The sequence below is a fragment of the Schistocerca nitens genome, chromosome 11 (assembly GCF_023898315.1).
Source record: "Schistocerca nitens isolate TAMUIC-IGC-003100 chromosome 11, iqSchNite1.1, whole genome shotgun sequence".
NCBI lineage: Eukaryota > Metazoa > Arthropoda > Insecta > Orthoptera > Acrididae > Schistocerca > Schistocerca nitens.
The window spans coordinates 21,632,478-21,648,723 of record NC_064624.1 but is presented as its reverse complement, the minus strand read 5'-3'; the positions used below and the strand labels follow the sequence as shown (position 1 = coordinate 21,648,723).

General features: G+C 40.4%; 1 protein-coding gene across 2 annotated transcripts in view; it reads left to right on the top strand.

Moving 5' to 3' along the window:
• Positions 1-13,565, top strand: part of LOC126213095 (zinc finger protein 492-like) — a 147,588-nt gene extending 134,023 nt beyond the window's left edge. The window contains exons 5-6 of one of the 2 annotated variants that reach the window (XM_049940700.1): positions 10,286-10,724; positions 10,893-13,565. In XM_049940700.1, coding sequence (XP_049796657.1) covers positions 10,286-10,724; positions 10,893-11,273 — 820 coding nt within the window. In that variant the 3' untranslated portion in view covers positions 11,274-13,565. Of the gene's footprint in view, positions 1-10,285 lie in introns of both variants that reach the window. The other variant, XM_049940699.1, reaches the window with a different exon arrangement.
• Positions 13,566-16,246: the final 2,681 nt, after the last annotated feature.

Genomic DNA, 16,246 nt, shown 5'->3' with positions numbered 1-16,246 from the left:
GGTAAACGAATTTCTTCATGACCTTAAAGGCAAAGCAAAAAGAGATGGAATCCTATCAGCTCTGCAGACTTCAACAACATAAGTATCTTGTGTCTGACCACGAACTTTGCTGAGAATATTTCCAGAACTGCAGTGGATGGAAACCTGTGTCCAGGAAACGGATTTGGAAAAAAAAAAAAAAAGCTCCGTCTTTAGGCCACAAGTGGCCCGTCCGGGACCGTCCGGCCGCCGTGTCATCTTCCGAGGAAGATGCGGATAAGGAGGGGCGTGTGGTCAGCACACCGCACCCCCGACCGTTAGGACGGTATTCGTTGACCGAAGCCGCTACTAATCGGTCGAGTAGCTCCTCAATTGGCATCGCGAGGCTGAGTGCACCCCGAAAAATGGCAACAGCACATGGCGGCGGGATGGTGACCCATCCAAGCGCCGGCCACGCCCGACAGCGCTTAACTTCGGTGATCTCACGGGAACCGGTGTAGCCACTGCGGCAAGGCCGTTGCCAACGGATTTGGAAGATCTTTAGAAAGATGTTCTTCATTTTATTATATTGAAATTTCATGAGCAGTGTGAGTATCCTACAAGACAAAATGAAGGTGATGTTTTAAATTGTAAGATAGCGTTCACAGGGGGCAATCTATTGATAGGATGAGTTCTGAAACCTTTTGCATACACATTCAGCAAATGCAAAGATGAAAGATGCTTTCTGATGGAGGATCCGATACTGTATTAAATGTTGCTACTTCTGAGATAAATTCACAGCATCAGCAACAAAAATAATCGTTTCTGTATTATTTATTTTGATCAAATGTGGCTCAAACAAAATAGTGCAATAAACATGTGACAAGCTTCAAAAAGCAATTATGGGTTAAAAGTACTGTATGGCACAGGAAACACACTTACTGTCTGTCATGCAGGATGATCTGAACATGCCCAAAAAACAAAGATCACGAAGAACTCAACAGTGACGTATTTGAATCCTTGTGTTTACCTTTGTTGAGACTATTCAATGAGGGCTCTCTGATGGTCGACAATGCCAGTTAAATTACCGGAATAAAGGGGAAATTTTGTAGTTAAAGAACAAAGGAGGAAATAATTCCACATTAGCTGGAAGGGAAAAGTAACTCTATTTAATGCTGATATACCAAGGTGGAGATATTGGAGGTGGTCAGGTGTCATGGCCATATTTATAATAGATATGATATAGTTACAGGAGAATATGGGCTTGGGACAAGGAATGAAAGAGGAGAAAGACTAATTGAGTTCTGTAACAAGTTTCAGCTAGTAATAGCGAATACGCTGTTCAAGAATCACAAGAGGAGAGGGTATACTTGGAAAAGGCCGGGAGATACGGGAAGATTTCAATTAGATTACATCATGGTCAGACAGAGATTCCGAAATCAGATACTGGATTTTAAGGCGTACCCAGGAGCAGATATAGACTCAGATCACAATATAGTAGTGATGAAGAGTAGGCTGAAGTTCAAGACATTAATCAGGAAGAATCAATACGCAAAGAAGTGGGATACGGAAGTACTAAGGAATGACGAGATACGTTTGAAGTTCTCTAACGCTATAGATACAGCAATAAGGAATAGCGCAGTGGGCAGTACAGTTGAAGAGGAATGGACATCTCTAAACAGGGCCATCACAGAAGTTGGGAAGGTAAACATAGGTACAAAGAAGGTAGCTGCGAAGAAACCATGGGTAACAGAAGAAATACTTCAGTTGATTGATGAAAGGAGGAAGTACAAACATGTTCCGGGAAAATCAGAAATACAGAAATACAAGTCGCTGAGGAATGAAATAAATAGGAAGTGCAGGGAAGCTAAGATGAAATGGCTGCAGGAAAAATGTTAAGACATCGAAAAAGATATGATTGTCGGAAGGACAGAGGGCGGACATGTAGTTTTCACCTTTACGCGTGTGTCTGCACGCCACAGATAGAACAGTAGCTCCAGAGGGCGCGGATTTCGATAGAGGACGCTTCTGTGACGGAGACCAATGCGCATGCATTTTCGCGCCAATTTTTTGCTGTAAAGTTGACTCCAGGAACTTGCAGTCTCCAGTGATGGACACTCACCTGAAGATGGCTGGACGATTGCCAGCCGAAATATCGTGGCAAGAAGTCAACGTGATCCGGCAGCAATCCCGAAATCTCATCGAATAATCTGCTGCTCTTTGTCCAAATTAATGCAATCAAGTATTTAAAAAATATCTATCAGATGAGAATCATTGCAGTAACTTGTTACAATAATATACTCAATCCGTGATTCTGTTGCAGAGTTACCCAAAAAAATTTAATTATATCTTCGATAGATATATGATAATACTACATCCTCTAACTGGGGAGGTATGAAGAATGGTGTCCCACAGTGTTCGGTTTTGTTCTTTGTTCCCCATATTTTTCTTGATATATGTTAATGATCTGGCACTCTACATTCATGAAGATGTAAAGCTACTTCTGATGATGCAGTAATCTTACCCAAGAAATATGAATTAGCCGAGGAAATTGTGAATTATCTCTTTCAGGAAATTAAGTTGTTGTCTGCAGATGGATTTGAGAAAACACAATGTACACTGTTCTGTGCAGTAAATGGCAGAATACCATTAAGTATAGATTCTGAACAGAAATATGTTGCTAAGCACAATATTCGAAATTTCTGGGAGTGTGCCTTTATAAGAAATTAATTTGAAGAAGCACATCATGAGCTTATGAAACGTTTCAGTTCAGCATCTTACACTGTTAGGGTTATTGCAAATTTTGGTGACAAATATATCAGCAAATTAACTTAACAACGTCTGTTTCCATTCACTGCTTTCATATAGCATGAAGTTTTGGGGTGACTCATCATTTAGAGTAAAAGTATTCATTGCACAAAAGCCTGCAATCAGAATAATAGTTGGGAAGCACCTTTCACACACTTATTTAAGGAACTAGGGAGGTTCCAGTACCTTCACAATACATACATTCACTTACGAAATTTGTTATTAATGATGACTCACAGTTCCAAGATAATATCAAAGAGTAGTGGCTAGATCTGACTTTGGCACAGGAAAAGATGAACCATGCTGCCACAAAAATCTTTGTTTGTCTACCAGGTAGCATTAACAGTGTGACAGATAGCCAATCAGCATCTAAAAACAAATCAAAATTATGTATGAATGAGGACATCGTCTACTCAGTACATAAATTTTTAAATATGAAATAGTTAATGTAAAAAAATACATTGTGTAAAGAAACCTAATGTTAAACTCACAAGTTCCACATTGCAAAATGTCATATTCAGGATCTGTGGAATATGTATTAATGTAGTGTAATATCATGAAACCAGGCAAGGACTGTACATTACTCTATAGTTACTATAATCTGTATCTTACCAGCTGTAAGCAAAATCATGTTGAAAGTTTGGTCAGCATGTGGTTTACCTGTGTCAAAGAATCCAAGAAAGTACTGATTGACTTCCTGCCTGGGTTCAAAAGGTATCAATCACTCTACTCTGTACACTATGATTGCCAGAATGCACTGACCACCTGTATGTCAATGTTACATTTGAGCAGTGCATGACAAGTTTGTAATGGTCTTATTAGTTGTGTTCAGAGGACCCTCAAGTACATAGTCAGCACTTTCCATCTGTAGATCGTGAAAGTTTGTCTTCTGAGCAATATCTAAAAGGCATTCACTAGACCTCTGTGCTGTGCAACTTGTCCTACCTGACAGCAGGTGTATAAGAAATGTACCTACATGGGTACCAGACAGGCATATATTTTTTGAAGACAGAGTACACAAATCAGTAGGATATGATATTACACATTAACCTGCCGACTTGGAAATTTGGATGAAAATCCATTTCATTGGTTTTCTTTGTAAACTACAATTTGTAATTCATCTATCATCTGCAAACATTTTAATCAGTCACAAAGTAAATATATTTAATCAGACATTTAGAGTAAATGGTTCTAAAGTGTGTGTACATGGATGATATACTCTCTCCAGTAAACAGACCTCACCTAAAGCAGAAAGCTTCAATCTATGGCCCCTTAAATTTTCTTTCGACCACAAATTGTTTCCATAAAAGAATGAGAGAGTGAAGGAGTGATACTGTGTGTCAAGGATGATGAACATTAACAGTGATTTCAACTTCCTATGCATTATGGCAAAGGAAGTAATAACCTCACTTTCAACTTAGACAGAAAGCCACACCAACATACACTCCTGGAAATTGAAATAAGAACACCGTGAATTCATTGTCCCAGGAAGGGGAAACTTTATTGACATATTCCTGGGGTCAGATACATCACATGATCACACTGACAGAACCACAGGCACATAGACACAGGCAACAGAGCATGCAGAATGTCAGCACTAGTACAGTGTATATCCACCTTTCGCAGCAATGCAGGCTGCTATTCTCCCATGGAGACGATCGTAGAGATGCTGGATGTAGTCCTGTGGAACGGCTTGCCATGCCATTTCCACCTGGCGCCTCAGTTGGACCAGCGTTCATGCTGGACGTACAGACCGCGTGAGACGACGCTTCATCCAGTCCCAAACATGCTCAATGGGGGACAGATCCGGAGATCTTGCTGGCCAGGGTAGTTGACTTACACCTTCTAGAGCACGTTGGGTGGCACGGGATACATGCGGACGTGCATTGTCCTGTTGGAACAGCAAGTTCCCTTGCCGGTCTAGGAATGGTAGAACGATGGGTTCGCTGATGGTTTGGATGTACCGTGCACTATTCAGTGTCCCCTCGACGATCACCAGTGGTGTACGGCCAGTGTAGGAGATCGCTCCCCACACCATGATGCCGGGTGTTGGCCCTGTGTGCCTCGGTCGTATGCAGTCCTGATTGTGGCGCTCACCTGCACGGCGCCAAACACGCATACGACCATCATTGGCACCAAGGCAGAAGCGACTCTCATCGCTGAAGACGACATGTCTCCATTCGTCCCTCCATTCACGCCTGTCGCGACACCACTGGAGGCGGGCTGCACGATGTTGGGGCGTGAGCGGAAGACGGCCTAACGGTGTGCGGGACCGTAGCCCAGCTTCATGGAGACTGTTGCGAATGGTCCTCGCCGATACCCCAGGAGCAACAGTGTCCCTAATTTGCTGGGAAGTGGCGGTGCGGTCCCGTACAGCACTGTGTAGGATCCTACGGTCTTGGCGTGCATCCGTGCGTCGCTGCGGTCGGGTCCCAGGTCGACGGGCACGTGCAGCTTCCGCCGACCACTGGCGACAACATCGATGTACTGTGGAGACCTCACGCCCCACGTGTTGAGCAATTCAGCGGTACGTCCACCCGGCCTCCCGCATGCCCACTATACGCCCTCGCTCAAAGTCTGTCAACTGCACATACGGTTCACGTCCACGCTGTCGCGGCATGCTACCAGTGTTAAAGACTGCGATGGAGCTCCGTATGCCACGGCAAACTGGCTGACACTGACAGCGGCGGTGCACAAATGCTGCGCAGCTAGCGCCATTCGACGGCCAACACCGCGGTTCCTGGTGTGTCCGCTGTGCCGTGCGTGTGATCATTGCTTGTACAGCCCTCTCGCAGTGTCCGGAGCAAGTATGGTGGGTCTGACACACCGGTGTCAATGTGTTCTTTTTTCCATTTCCAGGAGTGTATTAACTTCTTCCACTTGTGTGTTTCCTGTGTATGAATATCTGCTGTCGCCGGCTGGCGAGATCATGTGACACAAGCTATGCTTGGCCCACAAAAGCATGTCAGAATCTTTATTTCAGTGCTTTGGAAGCTACTGTGATGTAATTGTTGGAATTCGTGTTCATACTTTCATCATATGAAAATATGTAGTGGACATGTTGCTACACATCAACGATCTTTCAGAAATGCTTTGATTTTTGGTAGGTTGAGATTCCTTAAGTGCCAGAAAGTTTTATACAGGCTTATAAACCCATAACCATTCAAGGGATTGATGAGGTTTACAGCTCCTAGGGTAACGTTATCTTTCAAGATGGAAAAATGTACTTCCACCCAGTAAAAAGTTTTTCACCCTAGAAAGCGCGTTTCTAACTGGGAAATCTGGGAATTTTTCTTTTCAAGATATACACCCAGTTAAGAAGGTTTAAGGCTTCCGTATGAAATGAAGTGCCTATTCAGAAGAAACGCCTTGCATGGGTGGTACAGTTGTTTTATCAGAACAGCAGCACTGCATTGCAAGGATATCATTGACATAAATGGCTGAGAAGAGCCTCATGTCAGTAAATATGGTGAAGAATATAATCAAGAAATTAGAAGAAATAGCCGAACTGAGTAGTGCAGCAGATTCCCATAGCGGTTGTTGAAGTTGCCTTTCGCTACAGCCAACCATGCAGCAGATGCCTCAAATTCTGCAGTAAGTGCTAGAGTTGCCACAGGATCTCTCTCACTCTCATTCTCACTCACACACTCTTACTGTGCCTCCCCCAGTCAACGGTTCCAAAGATTTTGTGGCACACTTTACACTAGTATCTCTATAAGGCTCAGAATTTGCTGCTAAAGAAGCCCCAGGATAGGCCACAACGCTGTGACCTTGCCATCATTTTTGGCTTGCATGGAAAAGAGTGACTTTTCACTGGGGAATATTCTTTGGAAGGACAAGGCATATTTTACTCTTCATGGGGCCGTGAATGCACAGAACTGTCACATATGGGGGTTGTCCTCCCAAAACTTGTACAGGAACATCCACTGCACTTAGCTTATGTGACAGTGTGGTGTGATTTCACAACCCCCTTCATTCTGAGCCACTGTTCCTTGTAGATGACACGTCAAGCACCTCTTAGGTGTACAGTGACATCTGAACTTCAAAAGGACCTTGTTATGTAACGCGATTCCAGCATTTCAAGACCACAAGTGTCTGCACCATTATTTTGATGTGAGATGAGGTGGCATGATATGTCAGTTGTCGAGTGAACTATTGGTTTCATGCAATCTTTGGTATCACCCGCATTATATCTAGGCAGAGATCCCCCAACCTAAGTTCATGCGACATGTGCATGTTGGGATATGTGAAAGATTTATTGGGGATGTATCCAGATATTCCTGATCAGAAAGATATCATATGATGACAATCAGTCTGATTACACTGGATATGCTGTGGCTACTGTTAACAATGTCATGTCATGGATACAGCATTTTGCAGAGTCAGTAGATCATTTTTAAAATTTAACTTCTGATCATATCCTAATAAACGTACCAGAACCACCATTATCATTGCTCTGATCGTTTCTCCTCTTTTCCTGCACTACAATGTTACAGCATCCTGCAAAGTAATAGAGCCCACACTGCAGCACCCAGTACAACATCAGTTTCATTGTAATCACTTAAAATACCTCAGATCGACTTCTTGTTATGAAAACAGGCTGCTGTTCAGACAATTTTACCCTCAATAAATTCATAGTAAAGTTGCTATGACGTCTTGTAGAGATACCACTCTCGTTCTATGATTGCTACTCAGCAGAGGTTTTTATCAACAACTTGTGTTTATTGTTATTACAGTGTAATAATTATCGTGACTTCTGTCAGTGTCTTTTACAATATGCAGCGTGTGCCACGTCTCTCTAATCATTAAAACCTGCCTGAATGGACTTGTTATTCTCCATGAGTTCTGTCTGCAGCTCATGGTCTAGTAGCTAGTATTGCTGCTTCTGGATCATGGGGTCCCGGGTTCGATTTGTGGCCAGGATGGGGACTTTCTCTGCCCAGTGACTGGGTGTTTGTGTTGTCCTCATCATAATCATCATCATCTTCATTCGTGACATTGGCTACAATGGACTGTGTAAAAAAATGGACTGTGTGATATTGGTGGTGGTGGTGGTGGAAATGATAATAACGGAGGACATAGTCATATCACCATGATTAATTCTTTTGTGGGAGGGGAAATGCTTTCAAATGGAGAAATGCACAACCCAAGCAATGTTTGTGCTAGACAATATAACATTGCTTTGCAGATTCGTGCCCTGTTACTCAGTAGTAATGTGATGCGTGGAAATCGAGACACTGAACAACAAATGAGGTGTACTTTTCCCTCAAGGAATTTTAGATGGGATTCAACAATGATGAAACAAAATCTTGATAATATAAAAATGTTCAAAAGAACATACCTTCTTTGTGTGATATTGATGTTTCTGAGATAAAAGCTTTAATAGGCTTGCTTGTATTAACAGCAGTCTCCAACCCTGGCATCACATGCATTGACAATATTTCCTTAGTAGATGGAACCAAATGCAATATTTTCATGGCAGTGTAAGAAACGACCCACCAGGGTAGCCAAGGTCACTAACGTGCTGCTTCCTGGAGTCGGGTAGGCACAGCGACCCCAGATCCAATCCACCTAGCAGGTCAATGATGAAGGGCCGGTGTGCCGCCAGCCTGGAAGTGGTTTTTAGTCAGTTTTCCTCATCCTGCTAGGTGAATACCGGGCTGGTCCTCATGTTTCACCTCAGTTACACAGCTCGCAAACATTTGTAGACATTCACACTTTCCCATGGATTACACTGGATGCAGATAGTTGCGGTGTATAAAATCTGGCGGCAGGGGGGTGGGGGTGGGTGTCTTTTGGAGTCGTGACCCCATCGTAATACTAGCCTATATACGCATTGGCACTTCACAACCAGCCTCGCCTGAAAGACCGAGTAAATGTGTTGTAGCCCCATTAATCCCCCAACCCGACTAGTTGTTGGATAGAGGGGTACCAGTGTAGATAGAATGTAAGAAACGATTTGTGTTCATAATGACAGCTCTTTGGTTTGGGAATCGAGAGAACAAAGAAAGGAATAAAATAGAGGTAACAGCTCTAGTGCCAAAATTTTTAACAAATGTGGGGTGAGCCATCAGCTCTGTTACTGTCCAGGCTGTAGTATGTGTGTTGATAAAATACATGTGCACTTCCATCATCACTGCATGAATAGTTTATGAATGTGCCTGCCACAGAAAATGTTGTGCGGTAAATATTAAGGATATGACACAAGTACCAAGTACCTACACAATGCTTACATGGAGGTCTCTAAAACAATTGATAAATAATTAACGTCAAAGTTTATTTTTTGTTGAACTTTTCCACAAATTCTCTTTCTTATCCTGGTTTGTTTATGGTCCACTGGCATAGCTTAAAATTTTAATTGTAAGTTTTATATCTAGTACTTTGAGAAAAAGAAAGGTATTTGTTTGAAACCTTACTTGCATATTTTTTTAATTTCTTTCTTAATTATTAACATTCAGTTACTTTACTTCCATATGTATGAAAATACATGTTGTAACTAATTGAGTTAAAAAAAGTTACAATATGTAGTCATACAGTTGTCAACTTTAAGAATCTGATACACACCATGGTACCAGTTACGTTAAAAAATCGTGTGATCCTAATTAAGAGTTTAAAAACACTCGAAATTTACCAGATACCATGTCACACAAAACTATATCCCCAACAAAATGCAAAAGAGTCAAATGCTAGTCAGAACAAAAGAAAACACTGGAGCATGCAGGCCTTCAGTAGTTTGTAACCTTTCATGTCCAACACGATGCACATACTGGGGACCTGAAAGGCATCACAGTTCTGTTCTGTGGGAAAGGGTTCAACTGCAGGTGGAATGATGGGACCCAGGTACTACAGAGGTAGCTCATGCATCAGCTGTTATCACTGCCACTCAGTAGGAAGTGTTTAATGGGTGATGATGTGACCATTTATATGTGTGCCCTTCAGTCAATGGTGTTCTGCAATACCAGATGACCAGATGTTAGGAAGATGTAAAAATTTTCAAAACGGCTCATTGCAAATATAATGGAAAATTTACACCTATTTCCATCTTTTCAGACAGTATTTCCATTTGTGCAAGGCTTCATAGAAGTTGCATTGCCAAAAACACAGTCTTAGATTAAAACCATCTGCGAGTGTGTCATTCACATTCATTCATCAGTATGCAATTTTTTCCCTTGTTGAAGCTTGCACTAGTTCTTGACTCATTGGGAACCAAACAAAAAAAAATCTGTTTACTAGGCGAAATAAATTTATCATTTCCAAAGTTGAAAGTGTTTCCAAAACAAAGAAAAGGCAGTTACAGAGCTAAGATAATGGAAGAGGAACTTTTAAAAATTATTTCTCTTACTTAAATCTTAAATACCTTGAAATTAAGAATTTTAATTAAAATATGTAACTCAAATTTTTTTGATACATTTAATAAATTGGTGTAAACTGTTAACTTGTAGCACTGTATTTTGAAAAGATTGTAACACATGAAAGTGAATTATTTTAATTCTCACCTATTCTCGACCTCACTCTTCAGATTGACTCAGAGTACTGGTGGGAGCTGTGGCATATCATATGAAGAAATTTGTCACCCTGGACTGGTCCAGGATGAGTTGGTGATAGACATGGAGAAGTTTGGTACCAATACAGAAGATGTGACTATTGATAAGGAATGCTCAGTTGCCACCCAATATGACTGTAGTAAGAGGGAAAAGGAATTACATCTATATAGCTGTGATTTCTGCCAACAGATCTTTCCTTCAAAATACAGACTCATAATGCATGTGTCTATGCACACTGATGGCACGCAACCACCTTTGTATGTTTGTAAGACTGGAAAGAAACGTCACAAATGTGAGATTTGTGGGAAATCCTTTACTGCGTTAGGTGATCTCAAGAAGCATGCTTTTATCCACACTGGAAATAAACCTCACAAATGTGAGATTTGTGGAAAATGTTTTACTAGATCAGATCACCTCAAGACTCATGACTTAATTCACACTGGAAAGAAACCTCACAAATGTGAGAATTGTGGGAAATCGTTTGCCCAGTCAAGTACTCTCATGACTCACTTTTTAATTCACACTGGAAAGAAACCTCATAAGTGTGAGATTTGTGGAAAATGTTTTGCTAGATCAGATTACCTCAAGACTCATGTAATAATTCACACTGGAAAGAAACCTCACAAATGTGAGAGTTGTGACAAATCGTTTGCCCACTCAAGTACTCTCATGACTCACTTATTAATTCACACTGGAAAGAAACCTCACAAATGTGAGATTTGTGGGAAATGTTTTGCTTTGTCAAAGCTTCTCAAGACACACTCATTAATTCATACTGGAAATAAACCTCACATATGTGAGGTTTGTAAGAAATCTTTTGCTAGGTCAGGCACTCTGAAGAGGCATGTATTAATTCACACTGGAAAGAAACCTCACAAATGTGGGAAATGTGGGAAATCTTTTACTAGGTTATTCACTCTCAAGAGGCATATATTAATTCATACTGGAAAGATTTGTGGGTAATCTGTTGCTACGTCAAGCTATCTCAACAGACCTGCATTAATTCACACTGGGAAGAAACCTCATAAATATGTGATTTATGGGAAATCTTTTGCTAGGTCAAGCACTCTCAAGAGGCATGTATTAATTCGCAGTGGAAAGAAACTTCACAAATGTGAGATTTGTGGGAAATCTTTTGCTGAGTCAGGCGATCTCAACAAACATGCATTCATAAACACATCTGGAAAAGACCTCACAAATGTGTTATTTGTGGCAAATCATTTGCTACATCAGGTGATCTCAAGACACATGCATTAGACCACAGTGGAAGTGGACCTCACAAATGTGATATCTGTGACAGTTGGGTAATTTCAAGACATATGCATTACTTCACATCAGAAAGAAATTACTAGTAAGTGTTAGTTTATGAAAATAGATTTTCCTGATTTGTGCCCTCAGGGCCTATAAAATAATGAATGTAGTATGGGGACAATAAATTGTAATGCCAGTGAAATAACATTAAAGTGTGGTGGAATTATGAAAAAAGTGAAATACTGTGTACTATATTGAGGTAACAGATAATGTGACAATATAAACATCCATATATGCAGCTTGAAATGTCAAGAAATTGTATTGCTAAATACTCCAGAAACATGAATCAAATGTGTTTTTGTCATTAACACTGCTGCTTTTTCCTATCGATCTTGAGACAAGAAGATTGTGAATGGTGATAAATCCTTATCAGTAGTTATAATTACCATGCAACATTCAATATAAGGCCTAGGAAATGTGATGACTTGCTGCTTATTATTCCAAACATAGTCATTATGTTGTACTTGTAACTCTGCATTTTAGAAAGTGACAGCAAAAATATATTCATGGCACTTCCTTCACTGAGGCAAGTAAACTCAACACTGGAGGAACATGATTATGGCAATTATTTTACTCAGATATTTTTCCTCGAGATATTTGCTGTATATGTAATTAGTAGTGTGTACATTTATGTTGTGTTACCACATAGCAACCTGCTGAATAGCATGTTTGTCCACCTGTGGAACACAATACAATGACAATTCTACATTATATGGATTTGAGATGTCTTCTACATATTTCTGGGTGTATGTTGCACTAGTTGTATTCAACATGTTCAGATCAGGTAAGTGGTGTGGTCGAGACATCAGTGTTAGTTACCATGCTGCTTGGACCACTGTGGGGTCGTTCTGCACATGTGACATGGACAGTTACCCTGCTGAAAGATGCCTTCACCATGGGAGACCACGTCAGGCATGAAGGAATCTATCAGTTGCAACATAGGTCACATAGTCTGCAACTGTAATGATGCTTTCGATTACTACCAGATGTCCCAAAGAAGCCCAAGTGACTATCCCATGGGGTAATTGGCCCTCCATCTGGTGCCATTCACCTAGATGATAGCATATCTGGATGTGACAACTGACCTAGTGTAACAGGAAATGTCACCCATACTGATAGCTGACATTTGCATTGATCTTCATTCCAGCATCAATGATCACTTGCCCACTGCAGTTGCAATTGAAGGTTTTGATGGATTGGTATGGAAACATACAGTGACCGTATGTACATTGAATTGTGTGTTCAAAAACATGTATGGCTGCTGCAGCATTGTTTTCTGTCATTATATATGCCACATGTTCAGCTTTACAGAGTAGGCAAACCTCTGATCGCCATGATTTGCGATGAAGTATAGATGTATTACAGCTTTTCATAAGGTTATGTATTTATCACCTTTCAGCCACTTTCCACAGAGGTTCACAGATGTAGCATAGATCCAGCCAACCAGTTTCACCACTTTTGAGGCGCTAGTTCCCAACTGCAATGCCACTGTAACTTGCCCATTGCTAAAGTCACTTACAGCATTCGATTCGCATGCTCGCAACCCATCTAATAGGTGGGACAATTTCTTGTTAATCTCTGGTCTGCTTATATACCTGTAATCTGCTTATTGCATCATGTGCATACAGCATGTGGCATTGAGTCTCCTGATGGGCAGTGTTCATGATATTTTTGCTCATAAGTTCATCTTCATGTGAACGGGTCAGATGCGAAAATGTGTAATCTAACAAATTCATTGTGCTTGGTTGCTTTTACACCAGTCCACAACTGCTATATTTTCTGTGAATTTTTTTGTTTCACAAAGCTTCGTACATGATTCAGAGATAATGTAGATAAGTGTTATCCACCAAACCTATTAATTATTTGTTCTGCATATAGACTGTGTATCTTCTCTAAAAGTGAAATAGGTAAACAAACATTAGATGTTACAATTCGATTCCATATATTCTTATACACAAGAAAAACACTTGGGAGATCTCAGAACGTCAGTACTAAATATTTCTTGTGTTATATTCAAAGATGTTTCCATTGTGGATATTTTTTCTTAAGTTGTGTAAATAAATGACGTTTTTGGAAATCTGTATTTATGCTTCATTTATAATTTCAGGACGATTGTTTTTATTTTTGATTTCCTGTCTGTTTGTTATTGGTGAAAGTGGTTTAGTATGTCCCATCATACGTGTAACAACTGGAGATAGTTGTGATTAAGCGATTGCCACTGTTCTGTTTTGCTACACTTTAGCTATGACACTTTGTAGTGATGTGATTACATTTTATTTCATCTTTCTCATGATAGGACATCCACAGTTGCTGTGTAGATTATTCATAATAGGCAACACCCACATACATTCATATTAAATATAATTTTCCAATAAAACGAAAGAAAGTCTGGGTGTCTGACCAATAGCCTTATATCCAGTTGAATCTGAAAATATACTACTAAGTGTGGCGACTATACATGTTATTAATCACTAAGGAAAACAGTAAAATTTGTAGTAATATGTTAAAAATGTACACAATATGTACTGAATATCTATATGTGTCAGCTAAAGATGGGTCATTTAGTGTTTCTCTGGTACACGAGATGTTAGGAGAAAATAAACATATTCAGTGGTTGTGTAGAAAACCATCCAAAGATCTGAATCTCCATAAACACAGTAGATAACTATAAATTGAAGAGTGTAACTGCACCTAATAAAATCATAACCTAAGCTTATCATGACAGAACAAAATGTTGTACACGAAATGTCAAGTACAAGTCAATTGTAGGATGTGGATCCAGGAGTTCATGTAAATCGAGCATATTGTTTAAAAAACAAGAATGGAGAGTGCTTTGAAACAATTGACTGGTGTTTACATCAGAACTTTACCTATAAGGTCACTAACAGACTGAGGGGCATAGTGCTGGAGAATGGGATGGAAGGGAACCCCTAATGAGACTGAAGGCCGGTTGCCAAGAGTGAGCCAAATTGATCCCAGCTATGCTATATGGCCCCATGTGACCATTAACAGTTGTCCAATTGGTTGCTCGATGGTTTTCTAGAAGCTATTCCTCACTAGCATAGCCTCTCAGAAGTGTCACCCCATCAGCATTCTCACTGTCAGAATGGTATGAACTTGAACAAGGCATATACAGTGATAATTGGTACAGAACCAGCCCCTTCAGAGCCACAGCTCTGCAGTGAAACATATTTCATAAAGTGTTTCCCACTCAGTCTGTCAGTGTACCACGGACACTTCACTCCCCGTCCTTAGCATCAGGCTAATTATTTCAAAATTACAGAATAGTAGTATAATGTTTGAAAATGCTCCTTTGGATGAGTGGCTCTTGCTAAGGGATGCAAGGTTCTAATAGGGGAAACAAAGAATTCTCAAAATCTAGTAAAAAAAGTGGACAGGAATACAAAACTCAGAGAGCATAAAGAAGTTAAAGACAATAGTACAATAATATAGAGTTTGAATTGGCCGATTTTGGTTGTTGTTGTTGTGGTCTTCAGTCCTGAGACTGGTTTGATGCAGCTCTCCATGCTACCCTATCCTGTGCACTCTTCTTCATCTCCCAGTACCTACTGCAACCTACATCCTTCTGAATCTGCTTAGTGTATTCATCTCTTGGTCTGTCTCTACAATTTTTACCCTCCACGCTGCCCTCCAATACTAAATTGGTGATCCCTTGATGCCTCAGAACGTGTCCTACCAACCGATCCCTTCTTCTAGTCAAGTTGTGCCAGAAACTTCTCTTATCCCCAATCGTATTCAATACCTCCTCATTAGTTATATGATCTACCCATCTAATTTTCAGCATTCTTCTGTAGCACCACATTTCGAAAGCTTCTATTCTCTTCTTGTCCAAAATAATTATCGTCCATGTTTCACTTCCATACATGGCTACACTCCATACAAATACTTTCAGAAACAACTTCGTGACACTTAAATCTATACTTGATGTTAACAAATTTCTCTTCTTCAGAAACGCTTTCCTTGCCATTGCCAGTCTACATTTTATATCCTCTCTACTTCGACCATCATGTGATTTTGCTCCCCAAATAGCAAAACTCCTTTACTGCTTTAAGTATCTCATTTCCTAATCTGATTCCCTTAGCATCACCTCACTTAATTCGACTACATTCCATTATCCTCATTTTGCTTTTGTTGATGTTCATCTTATATACTCCTTTCAAGTCACTGTCCATTCTGTTCAACTGCTCTTCCAAGTCCTTTGCTGTCTCTGAGAGAATTACATTGTCATTGGCAAACCTCAGAGTTTTAATTTCGTCTCCATGGATTTCAATCCCTACTCCGAATTTTTCTTTTGTTTCCTTTACTGCTTGCTCAATATACAGATTGAATAACATCGGGGAGAGGCTACAATCCTGTCTCACTCCCTTCCCAACCACTGCTTCCCTTTCATGCCTCTCGACTCTTATAACTGCCATCTGGTTTCTGTACAAGTTGTCAATAGTCTTTCGCGCTCTGTATTTTACTCCTGCCACCTTCAGAATTTGAAAGAGAGTATTCCAGTCAACATTGCCAAAAGCTTTCTGTAAGTCTACAAATGCTAGAAACTTAGGTTTGCCTTTCCTTAATCTAGCTTCTAAGATAAGTCATAGGGTCAGTATTGCCTC